Here is a 13,181-nt window from a genome sequence, read left to right as displayed (position 1 = left end):
TTCCTGAGTAGCTAGGATATCAGGCATGAGCCACCAGCCCCTCCAACACTCTCGCTCTCATTATTTTTTGAATGAACTTGATCCCAGTCTCTGCCATCCAACACTGAAGGCATGGTAACCTCTGCGGACTCATGCTACCGAAAGTGCATCTTGCAGAATGCAACTGACAACAGAAATGTTAGCAGGGTGCCTTCCTCCCACCCTCCCCCAAAGATGCTCTCTATCGTGTGCTCAATTTGGGAAATGCAAGATTTGCAAAGTTAAACTCACTTCCTTATTCTCTAGGCGTTTCATCGAGGAATCTTCAAGAGCTAGTTACGCGCATCACATCTGCCCAGCTTTACTTAATGTACACATGTTTCCCCGTGCCAGCGATTTGTATCTCATAGGAGTCCCATTCCTTAGATGCTGAGTGTGGGATTGGAACAGGGAGGAAAACCACAGGTGCTCTGTGGGTGGGAGGGAGAGGGGGCAGGGAAAGAGGGATAGGTAAAAGGCTAGGGACCTAGTTATCTGCCACAAAGTTATAGTTAGGTAATAGGAGGACATTCAAAGTGTTGAAGACCATGCTTGGGTGATTATCGTCAACAATAATTGTATATTCCAGGTAGTTACATGAAAAGATTTGGAATGCTCCTAACACAAAGAACCCATCCATGTTTAATGTGACAGCCAGTGAGCCTGATGTGATCACTGTCGGTTGTATACACGTATGGACAGTGCCTGGGCTGGCTTTGAACTGCAATCCTCAGACCTCAGCCTCCCAAGTAGGATTACAGGCATGGTGCCCAGCTCTGTGCTATATATATACATATTATATATATATATATTTTTTTGGGGGGGGGTCCGGTTGTGGGGCCTGAACTCTGGGCCTGGGTGCTCTCCCTCAGCTCTTCAGCTCAAGGCTAGCGCTCTACCATTTGACCCACAGTGCCACTTAGGGCTTTTTTCTTTTTGCTTATGTGGTGCTGAGGAATTGAACCCAGGGCCTCAGGCATGCAAGGCAAGCGCTCTACCACTGAGCCACCTTCCCAGCCCCACTGTGTTATATTTTTAAACTATCTTTCAGTAGTTATTATAAAGGGGTTTTGATTCAACACATCTGTTTATGCCTCTTGATCAATGTCACCTCTTCCTTAATCCTAATCTGTGGCTCTGGGACATTGCGAAAACCATTTGGGTAAAGAACCCAGATGGCCAGGCTGGGGACTTACACAATGGTTCCGGGAGACTGAGCCAGTGTGTATGTTTTTCCAGCCCTACTTAGGGAATTCTTGAGGCAAGGAACATGAGCACCTGAGGAGAGTGTTCTTGAAATTCTGGGTGTCGTCGCAAGGCCCTGCAGCTTGCCCTCTCTTTACCCAGAGTACGTCCCTCATGCCAGCAACAAGGACACATGAAGTAGATCACACAGATGCGCCTGCCAGGCTCATGCGGTAGTGGTTGTGGCGGCTGCCTCTCGCTGCCTTTGGACATTTGGTTCCCAGGGGATACGACCTTTTGAGTTATTTTTGGGTTATCTGTTTAAGACACACGGTCCACTCTCCACAGTGTGTGGGGACACAGCGACAAGTAGCAGAAAATAGCAGAGCTCATTTCTCTCAGCACAATGTAAGTTTTGTTACTGCAGACCTCTCCAGTAGTCCCAATCCATGAGTTCTGAGTGTCAACATGAATAAATTATTGTCAGTTGATTGATTTATTAAAAAAATCGATCCCATCCCAACAATGTTTTGACATATCATAAAAATCAAACAGGTAATAGGCATGTATAAACCCAGAGTTAATAGGAAACTGAGATACAAGGGAAAATGGTTAAGAAAACTAGATTAAGTCCAAGGGGCAAGCATGCATGCATTCATTCTATTTAATATTGTCTCAAGTTTACAGAATGTTAGAGGAGAACGTTGTGCTAAGATTTTATGTCCTAGCCGGGCACCATTAGCTCATGCCTATAAAAATAATCCTAACTACTTAGGGGGCTGAGATCTGAGGGTCCTGGTTTGAAGCCAGCCTGGGCAGTAAGGTCTGTGAGATTCTCATCTCCAATAAACTACTGAAAAGGCTGGATGTAGAGCTATGGCTCCAGTGGTATAGCGCTACCCATGGGTAAAAGAAGCTCAGAGATAGCGCCTAGGCCCCCAGTTCAAGGCTAGGGACTAGCAGGAAAAAAAAAGAGATTTTATGTCTAAATATTACTTGTGAGGGGGTCTTAGGGAAAATATGGGTACTTCCACTAAATAGGCTGGGAGGAGGTTTGCCTCAGGCCTTCCCTGCATATGGCAGAGACCACCTGTGTAACAATCCCACAAGCCATGTGATGTCAGGAGAGCCACTGGATGAATCTTGTCACAGAATGATGATGTCATCAGTGAGAGAGCAAATTCACAGCCTGAGTTAGTCAGGTCCTCACAAGCTCCCTGAGGCCTTGCAAATCATCAGTGTCATCACCACACTCCCTTGGAGGAGGTGAGGGATGACGTACTCAAAGATTCCTAGCCAATGAACAGTAAACGTGGGACCAGAACCTCTGTCCCCAGCCTCTAGATAACCTGTGATGAAATTAATCCAGGATGTAAAAATATTAGCGTATTTGTAATATATTCTTAGCCTGAATCATATAAAATTCCTCCCTCTCTGACCACATCCACGCTATGGAAAAGGTAGTTTTGTGCAGTTTGGTCATACATACAGGTATATGTTAGCTTAGTTTCCAACTGTGATCTTCAGATCTCAGCCTCCTACGTAGCTGGGATTATAGGCGTGAGCCACCAGTACCTGGGTAGGGTCAATTTTCATTCATAAAAATGCCTGTGTGAGTGTTAATTGCTTACTAGGTCTTAAGAGGTAATCCATCCAGTAGAGAGGCATTCTTCTCACCCTAGCAAGTAACTTTCCGATCACTCACACCAACCGCCACAAGAAAATATTACCTAAATCTGTAAGTCACCTGTGAAAACAGGAGGTATACACAGAAGAGAAAGGGATACTGGGAAGAAGGCCCTTTGTCCACAAGGAAGTAGGAAAGAGCAGAGGAGCTGGTAGTGAGTGCTTTGTTTTGGAGAGATGGTCAGAAGGAGTTGCAGTGTGGGCAGGAGATTTCTAACCATCCATCCATTGCCTTCAACTTCCCCAGCGGAGCTCATGGCAGTACCACCTGCTCTGTATTTCTAACCAAGTCTTTACTTCACTTCTCTAGCAAAGGAAAAAAAGAAAAAAAAAAAACAAGGAAAGGAAAGAAATTAAAAAAAAAAAAACAAAGCCCAGAGAGGAACAACTTAATGGATTCAGTTGACTGTGTCTAAAACACAGATCTACGATTTCACTCTTGCAACCTGTTGTAGCAGAACCATACCACGGGCCCTCCCTTGCCAGGAACATTTAACAAAGAAACAGAGGCACAGCTCCTGGTCACATTGGCTTTTCATTACAGCCACAGCTGAGGACCAGACACCTGTGTCTTTCTGTTTGTGCTCTCAGGCTGCTTCAGAACATGGTCAAACAGATGTTTGGGCATTTTTTCCCCCTCAAATCTACATACAAAGGTCACTTCCTGGCCATAGCACCGTGTGCCAGGTTCCAGCTCTGTGAGTTGCTGTGGCTGGATCCTAAGCCCCTGACAATCAGGACCTCTTAGTGTGAGCCTGGCTTGCATGCTGGCGAGTTCCTGCTGGGGGTGGCCAGTCAATCTTTGTTAGAAGAAAAGGGCTTTTCCTTAACTCCCCCCATCCGTGTAGCTTTCTGGGCCAGGTGTGTTTGCCTTTACCTTGGAGAAATTCTCAGTTGCAAATGCATGTAGTTGGCCTTCCTCAAATAATACCCTCTGCCCTCCCTAAACCTGGTTTACCCAACACCCAAGGGACCTCTTCTTCCCGGGAGACCCAGACACCAAATGGACCCCAAGTTTGGGACAGAATCCAGCCAGACCTGTCCTCAGAGATTTCTGCTTTCTTTACAGACTTAAACGGGAACCTGGGCCTCAGTATCTCTACCTTTTTAGAAATTAATATCAAGAGTTTTCTCTTGTATGATATTAAGCATTGTTATCATTTAATAGAACATCATGGAAAGAGTTTTATTTTTTTGTGTGGAAAATATTTTTGGTTTTTTAAAAGGAAGCCTGCTGTCACCCTAAGAGGAATAAATTTCTTTTAATTTATTGATACAGAAATTATATTTGTTTCTTTTCTCTTTTTTGTGCCAATCGTAGGGCTTGAACTCAGGGCACTGTCCCTGAGCTTCTTTGTTCTCAAGGCTAGCGCTCTACCATTTGAACCACAGCTCTACTAAGAATGGACCACAGACACCAGGGCTGGCACTTGCTTTTAGGACGTTAATTTCCCCAGGAATATGAGGATTTATTATCTCTGTTCTTCAGTTTGTTTGTCTGTTTGTTTTGTGCTAAAGAAGTTAACACACAATTTTGTTGACAGACCATAAAACCTTAAAGAAGAAAATAAAAATAATTCAGGAAACTATTACACTTTTTGCTAAAGATAACTATTTTGAACAATGAAATAGAGATTTTCTATTTTCAAATATTAGTTACTCATCCTGTTTTTTCACACATCAGAAGTAATATATTTTCACTGTAGAAAAAATGAAAATAAGGATAATAATAATGAATAAGAATATTTGTAATCTCATTCATCAGACAAGCCATTTTAAAGGCTGGCTGTATATTATATCCTTTTAGACTTTTGCTATATGAATTTTTTTGTACCCATAAAGCTGTGTTAATGTATATATAATCTGCTTTTCTATTCTGAAGAGATATTTTTTCATGTATGTTAAATATTCCCTAACATTAGTCTCAATGTAGTATTCTACTACACGGACTAAACATAGTTTACCATACTGAGGGTCACTTATTTCTCAATTTTTCATGATCATAAAAATGTCCTTGGATCTATTTTTTGGCACATTTCTGATTATCTCCTTGGGAATAATTTCTTGAGATTAAATTAGTGGGTAAGAGGATATGAACATTTAAAAAGATTTTGCTGTGTATTGCCAAAATCCCTCCAGAGAAATTGATTCTTTCCTTAGAAAAGAGGGAATATATGTTGCTCTGCCCTGTTAATTTTTTCTTTAATCTTTATCAGTTTAGTAAGAGAAAAATAACATCTTGTTAGTACTTTAATTATCATTCTATTACTAACCAGTTTGTGGGTTTCTGTACATGTCATCTGGTCATTTTTTTTCTTCTTTAGTGGTTTTACTTTTTATGTTCTTTGCTCATTTTCCAAATGGAGTGTATTTCTAATTTACTTATAAGAACATATTAGCTAGCAAGGACATGAATAAATTTAAGTAAGTGGTGAAAATATTTTTTTCTTACTTTGGCTTTGGCCTTTTGTGTATAGATGTGTTTTTTTTTATTACGTGGTGAATATTATCTTGCAAACTTTTATTTAAGCTTTAGGGTAAATGAATCACGAGTATTATATATTCTTACTAAGTTTTCTTCCAGCACCTTTATAATTTTATTTTTTCCATGTATTTCTTTGATCTACTTAGATTACTTGGTGATGAACATGAAGTTCTCTAAATTTAGTCTCCCAAATTTTAGTGTAGTGTTGCTATGTATTTCATAATACATAATTTCACAACAGGACATGTTACCTTTATTATGTACCAATTCATATATATATATATATACATATATATATATATATATATATATATATATATTACATATACCAGGCCCATTTCTGGACCCTCAAATTTCCTTATTTCTTTATTAATGTAACACTGATTGTAAATAATAGCACTGATTTAACTGACACAGATGTAATATTTAATATCAGTGTTTTCCTTACTAGTTGAAACAAATGTTTTGGCAAAACCTCTGACAAAGTCATAATTGAAACATAAGAAACACAGTATTTTTTTCTGAAATACATATCAAAAATCCCCTTTAGGACTTTTGTTACAGTTGTATTAACTTTTAAATAACTGGAATATAATTGATGATTTTTTACTGCATTTTTATAAAACAATTACCATAGCCGGTACTTATTCAACTCTGCAGCAGTTGTTTATTTTTTTAATGAGTTTATGTTACTAGTAATGTGCTGTGCAGAAGGACTCCCATTTGCTAAGTGGGGGTGCAGAAGTTCTTTGACCTCACCTAGCAGCGCCTGGTGTGGTGTGCCTTCTGGTCATTTACCAGAACACCCTGTGTCTGAGCAACACTTTAGGCTGGAATTAGTGATTAGGAAAGAGACTGTCTATAGAAAGGAGACATGTTCTAGGTATAAACGAAAAAGAGTGTATGAGTCAATGCAAGGCTGCATCATAAGAACCATCTTTGTCACTGTGTTTGAGTAGAACTTCTACCTTTGAGGACCCAAAAACCCAATCTGCTATCTTGGTGTCACACAACAACACAACAAAATACAACAGAGACTGAACCTTCATCAGCCTTGGGGCCTCCTGAGTCTCAGCCTCCAAATCTGTACCTTAAAGAAAGGAGGAATATTTTATGTTGTTTTTCTAGTTTATTGATGCTAGAAACAAAACTACAAAAGATTTCACTGAAACAATGAGTAAGACCCACTTTCGGTGCTTAATGTACATCCTATCTTACCAGAGTGCATTGGCCCAAATTCTATGCATCTACCACTTCAATTATTAGATGAGATTCTTGATTTTATCTTTCTTTGCAACTTATTTTCTTTGTTTATCTGATTTGAGGAAATAAATTTATTCAGATGTTTTCTTTTGTATGGCTATTTAGGTCAGGATGAGCTAAGGATAAGTATTTTTAGAGACATTTCTTTTTGTGATACTATTGGCTCATAGTTCTTCTGTAAAAGTCGCCATACTGGAGATGTCTTTTATGATTATTTTATATATGGGTGAACATAGCTCAAGATATCATTTTACATAGCGAGATGAAGGAAAGAGGAGATACAAAGCACATGAGCTTCAATTCACCTCGGACTTCCTCCTTTGTAACCTTTGTCAAAACTCATTTTACCCCACCCCCACCCCATGCCTGTTACACAGGGCAGATAGAGTTATCTCCTTGTATGATGTAACTTGGACGAATATTTGGATTTAAGAGGAAGGCCCTTCATTGTGTAAATTGCCTTTATTTTTCTTGGAAATTACCACACTTAGATTTGGCTTCCCCTAAGACATTTTAATGTTAATATTGTTAATATTGGTGTGGATTTTTCCCCTTTAAATATTATATCAGGGGAGGTGGGCTTGTAGCTTTATTTCCCAGGAGCACTGGATGTCCAGGGAGAGGGAAGTGATCTTCTAAATGTTAATAAACTCTTACATTTAATGAGAAAGCGGCCCACTGAGATAGCATTCTCAAAGAAGAAAGTAACCCTGTAAATCAAACCTCTGGAGGCCTGGGAGTTTGCAGGGAGTCACATGGCCCCCAGAGAGGACTTCTCCTAGGGTAAGAGAGAATTTTCTCATGCTGGGTAAATCTGAGAACCTTCTAAGGGATGTCAGTCTCGAGTAATCTGTTCACGAACCAGACCTATCTTAGCATCTCCTGCCATTGACTTCCTGCAGGAACTCTGTCCATGCATCTGCACATGTTGCCTGAACTTCCTTGACCATCACAGATAGGGTTTGTGCCCACCCCCTGGGGACAGGAAACATGTCACACTTCATTTCTATTGTGATCTTGGAATCTGGACCTGTGCCTATACGTGAAGCGTTTTTCCACGCGTTTCTGGAGGATCCCTCTTTCTGAGACGATTGTGCTTTGCTTTGCAGTCATGTCCTCCAGTCCCACCGTTGGCTCATCCAGCACGTCCTCCATCCTCCCGTTTTCCTCTTCAGTTTTTTCTGCTGTGAAACAGAAGAGTGCCTTGGCCCCTGTCATCAGGCCCCAAGGCTCCCGGTCCCCAGCCTGCTCCAGTAGTAACGGAAATGGATTCAGAAGTAAGCCAAGGGGCCACCTGGGGAATAGGTGAGACCCAGGTGACCCAGGTGTGGTCACAGAGCTGCTCCATAGTAGTCTGGACAGTCACTCAACTAGAGAGAGAGAGAGAGAGCCGTCGGGGTTGTGCAGCCATCACAAAGCAAGGGTAAGGGTGTACAGGGACAGGTCAGGGAGCTGCACGTCATGGAATTCCAGTGGGACCGCTATACCTGTGGTCCCTGAGTGTCTGGAGTCTGTGTGCTCAGTGGAAAGGTGTCTGACCTCTCATCCGATGCCACGTAGCCATATCATCTTCTTCCCTAAGCGGCTCACCACCTGCGCTGCATTCCCATACCACACGTGGAGTCAGGAGCAAGTTCTGAAAATTCTGGTTTAACATGCTAGCCAAATTGATAGCAGGTGCCTGATCGGGGGCGGGGTAGCGAAGGAAGAGAGAGAGAGAGCAGTCGTACTGTTTCTAGGAACAAAAATTAATATCACCCATCAAAGGCACTTTCAAGCAACGTCGGAAACTGTAATGTGACATGACATAACTCGAATGTGATGAGTACATGAGACTTGAATCACCCTATGGAGGACGGGAGGCAGCTCACGGCCAAAGAGCAAATTGGAGCCTGCTGGGCGCGATGGCTCCCTGGCATCCCACAGTGCTTTGCAGCTGACTCGAGCAGCTTCACGTGAACACAGGGACAAGCAGGGTTGGATAAAACCGTAGCTAGGCTGGGTTAACCACTCCTGGAGCAGGACAGCTGGAGATCCCCAAACCGTAGTAGGAAACCACGGCAGGAGCTGTGCACCCGCCGTGGTTTCAATAAGTGTGTGAGTTCCTGATTTTTCAGGGATGCGCGGGAGGGGTCCTTGTCCACTTGTGTGTGAATCACGCCCTGAGGGCTGTGTGAGATTGCTCTACGGCATCCTCTCCATGCTGCAAGAGCTGATGGAGATATGGACAAAGCCCATCAGGTGAAGGTGGCCCCCGCATTCTGGCAATTCTGAGTAAATTCAGCCGCAGGGGCTCCGTGCCACTCAACATGTGGATAGTTGGAAACACCTGTATCCTTCACAGAGCTTTTTTTCTCCATATCCAGATGTCCATGCCGTAGAGAAACAGTGCAGCCTGTAGCTAAGCGTCATTTCCCCTTCCAGGCTCCCAACCCCTTGCCCCCCCCTGCACTGGGGGAGGGGGAGGCCCATCTCTCATCAAGTACTAGTGGCTTCCATCCCACCAGTAATCTACTTCCTCCCCTGAAAGCAAGCTGTGGCTGAGTACTCGCTGTGTCTCCCTTCCCCACACTGGTTCCATAGCAATGCCCCTCTTTCTACCTCCCCTGGCTCTGTTCACAGACTTTGAGCCTAGTGGGGAAACACAGGGTGCGAGACGAGGGTGAGCTTGGTTTTTCTCCACGTGGGCTCCGGGAGGGGACAGGAACACTGCCCTTGCCGGTGACAATCGGTTTTACTGGAAAGAGAAGCAATGGCCCTTGAGCTCCCCTCAGCCTCCCCTACTCTCTTGCACAGGCACTGAATTCGGCGGTTCAGAGCTGCCCATTCCAGATCTGAATCTGATCTGGTCTGATCGCCCCAGGGAGACTCGCTGTGGGGCCTGCCTGGATTTGGGGCTACAGGGAGGCTGGGGCACAGGTTTTCCTGGATCTGTGGCCTGCCAACTAACCCTGTCTTCTGTGGTCCAAGGCTCCTGGATCATGGGGTGGGAAGGGAGACCCTCTCTGGGGTCCTCAGCTGAGCACATGGCCTGTCACCAGCAGCAAGGATGCTTGTCCTGGGGCAGTGGCTGAGCCTCAATCCTTGATAGTGTCAGTCAAGGTGATGACTTAGCTGTATACATGCACAAGCTCCAGGCTCTTGATTCTCTAGAATCACAGGAAATCTCCAACTTCTTTTGAATCCCATAATTCCCTTCAAGATTCCCTGTTGATGTGACCATTCAAAAAATAAATACAAGGGAACCCTACAAGAGGAAGCAGATAGCCCTGTCAGCTTAGAGCAATTGCAGAGAGAGATGGAAATAGAAAGGGATGCATGGAGACATGATGCAGGAGTCTAAGGAGAGTCTTAAAGAATATGACAGGCAGGATGATTCATTTTATAGGTGTCTGTTGGAACTCGAGTTCAGCTCTTGGCAAGCCACATGAGACTCTGCAAGCCTCGGTTTACTCATCTACCCCACAGGACAATCCGTAGCTATCCTCGAGTTTACTGTGGAAGGAACAGTGTGAGTGAAGATGGGTAGAGGATATTGCCTCAAGACCAGCAAGGACACACCACTTCCTGCTTGTCTCCATTTGGGACCATGTCAGCAGGGGCTCACTGTCCAGCTCCCTAAGGGGCCAGGAGCAGGAGAAGAGCGAGCTGGCATTTAATGCATGAGCACCTCCTCGGAGGGCAAGGCCTGGATACGCCCAGGGCACCGGCTTCCCAGGCATGGGGAAGACCGAGAAACGTGGGCCCGAGGGTCCGGTGGATCCCCAGGTGAGGAAGGGTGCTTTTCGTAGATGAGCTTTTAATTATCAACAGAGGCATGTGCAACCAGCACTCGCTAAGATACGCTGTGAGCAACGTACTGAACTGAGTGCCCTGCAACAAAGTCACTCCATTGAGCCATGCTGCCATCCCCACTTTTAGTATTAAGTACCATGTCCAAGGCCATACAGCAAGTGTCTGACAATTTGGACCCAGACATTTGGATCTCTGAGCCTGGTTCTGATAGTCCCCCGTCTTACCAGAGACTGTGCTAACGGAACTCCTCTTGTTACCTTTCACCTTTCACTACTATCTGCTTGCCACCTGGGCCAAAGGAAGGTTATTGTTTCCTGGGAAATGTCCACAGTGCAAAGGGATTGTACGATTCAAGTGTAAAGTCTCTCCGCTGCTACCCATGAAACAATTAACTTCCTCTCCGGTGTCTGTCTGCTTCCGGTCTGCGGGCTTTGTTTCCTACAAGTGAAAAAGTCCAGGTTACCCTGTGAGTAGAGATGCAGCCCACCCAGTGCTGAAGGAGGAGGGATTGGGAAGAGCTGTGGGGGGAGTCCATTTTCTTCTGGCATGGGATAGGTCTGAACACTTGAGCTTCTCTGTTCTCTGAGTGCTCCTTGGGCAAGCCTGACCTCCAGAAACCAGAAATGGATGGAGAAGTATTGAATATAACAGACAGGGTGAAGTTCAGCATGTGAGTCAGAATATACCCCCCACCCCCCAACCCCTGCTAGAGAGGCCTGTCTGCAGTGTTTTCTTGTCTCCCCTCGGCCTCATTTATCAGGCATTTATAGTTGATGAATATAGATTGTCTAGATAATATTATACAACGTGTGTCTGATTTATTTTCTAGCTCCCTCTAGGAAAGAGAAGAAAAAAAAAAAAAAAAAAAAAACCTCTTGCACTCTGGGATAATTACTAGAGTTTCTATATCTTCAAATCATCAGGGAGTGTCCAGAATTGAACTACCTTTATTGAAAACTTACATCGATTCAATATATAGTAATACAGGCAAAAATAATTAAGGCTTTGCTAGCTGTGTAAGACCTTAATCCAGATCTTGCAAACATTCAATAAAGGCTGTATGGGCAGGAAAATAGATGGTTGACGATTTTGCCCGAGAGGACTAGAGAAAGGGAGCAGTCGGGGGAAAGGAGGGGGAGGGAGGTAAAAGAGAAAAGAAGGAGGGGAAAAGAGAGAGAAAATGATGAGTAAATTGGGGAAAATAAACAGAATTTTGGCCCCTTGCTTCTAAGTGCCCTTCATCAACATGCTAGAATGACATTTGTCATTGCCTTGGTGCGGTGCAGACAAGAGAAATCAGAGAATTAGACCCAGACATGGCTAGAAGTTTTGGATTCAGAGCAAGTTTTTTTTGCCATTGTTCAAAATGTGAAAATCCTCTGGGTTCCTCCCTGACAGGGGAAAGGAATACATTTTGTCGTGTGATTTCCATATCTTCTCGGGCTACTCTGCTGTCCACATATTCTTGTCCAGATGGGAGGTAGCACTGGAGTGGGAGAAGGGGATGACTGCCTCCAAGATTAAGAATGAAATTGTTTTCTCTTCCCAGTGGATTGGCACTTGTAGATGATAGCATCACCTAGTAGTAATTCTAGATACTCAAGAGGTTGAGATCTGAGGATTGTAGTTTGAAGCCAGCCTGGGCAGAAAAGTCCATGAGACTCTTATCGCCAATGTATCAGTCAAAAACCAGAAGTGCTGCTGTGGTTGAATTGGTAGAGCACTAGCCTTGAGCACAAAGAGGTTCAGGGAAAGTGCCCAGACCCTGAATTCAGCCCAACAGCCAACAAACCAACCAACGAACAAAAAGGCTCAAAAAGGATAGAAAGCCTGATCTATTATCAACGATATACCAGCCAATGGGCTCAACATCTGGAATTTCCTTTTGTGTTCCATATAAGGGACTTGGGATAGTATAATCTGGAAGTTATTGTTAGTCCAATGATGAACAATTATCGGTACATACGCTAGAATGTAGATGCTCTGTCTATATCTACCATGTGGTTGATATAACTCCTTACTAGAAAACAAAACAAAATCTCATTCTCAGCCTGCAGCAGAAACTCCACAGCTGTGTGTCTGGGCCAGTGGCTTCTGTCTGTGACCCCAAACCTGCCCCTCTCTCTGGACTGTCCCAGGCTCTCCCCTCCACATCCCCTGCCCTCCTCTCTATGGTAGAAGTGCTGCCACACCAAGTCCCCCAGTCTCATTCCCATGTCACTGTTTGCCTTGCAGCCCTGACCGGACTCGTCGTGCCCCCGATGTGAAGCAGAGCTAGTCCTGCTTTCGCATAGCACAAAACTACTTAATCTGATGGACCAATTATGAGGAAACCACTCTGAGCTCTTTGGGGGAGAGTTGCTCCCTCCCCCCCCAAGTGGACATGATGGACAGATCTGGGAAGGCAAAATCCGTCATCTTTCTTGGTCTCACATTTCTCCTGTAGCTCTGCCAATAGCTACACAAACTGACCCCTTTGGGGACCAGGACAAAAGATGTCATTGATGTGGTCAGTACTGAGAGTAGAAATGCAATGCTTTGTTATGAATATTATGGGGGAGAAAGAAAACCACCTTCTTGTGTTTGTAAAATATTTAAGAAAAAAATTGGCAAACAATTCATGCTTAATATTTTAGATACTATTTGTTTTTCTTTGTAGGAAAAAAGTTGAAAGTTTCTATTCTCTATGAAGCCTTTCAGATACCAATTTAGTTTATGCAGGAAAAAAAAAAAACTATTGAACAAAACA

At 43.8% G+C, this 13,181-nt stretch overlaps 1 protein-coding gene across 1 annotated transcript in view; it reads left to right on the top strand.

Moving 5' to 3' along the window:
- The window catches only part of LOC122127991 (transcription factor COE2-like), a 33,230-nt gene extending 20,531 nt beyond the window's left edge, over positions 1-12,699 (top strand). Inside the window, exons 6-7 of the mRNA XM_042702298.1 lie at positions 7,747-7,914; positions 12,668-12,699. Of these exons, the coding sequence (XP_042558232.1) occupies positions 7,747-7,914; positions 12,668-12,699 (200 nt within the window). The remainder of the gene's footprint in view (positions 1-7,746; positions 7,915-12,667) is intronic.
- Positions 12,700-13,181: the final 482 nt, after the last annotated feature.

This window comes from Dipodomys spectabilis, unplaced genomic scaffold (genome assembly GCF_019054845.1).
Source record: "Dipodomys spectabilis isolate Male_0828 unplaced genomic scaffold, ASM1905484v1 ptg000319l, whole genome shotgun sequence".
In the NCBI taxonomy this organism is placed as follows: domain Eukaryota; kingdom Metazoa; phylum Chordata; class Mammalia; order Rodentia; family Heteromyidae; genus Dipodomys; species Dipodomys spectabilis.
This window is presented reverse-complemented; position numbering and strand designations above follow the sequence as displayed.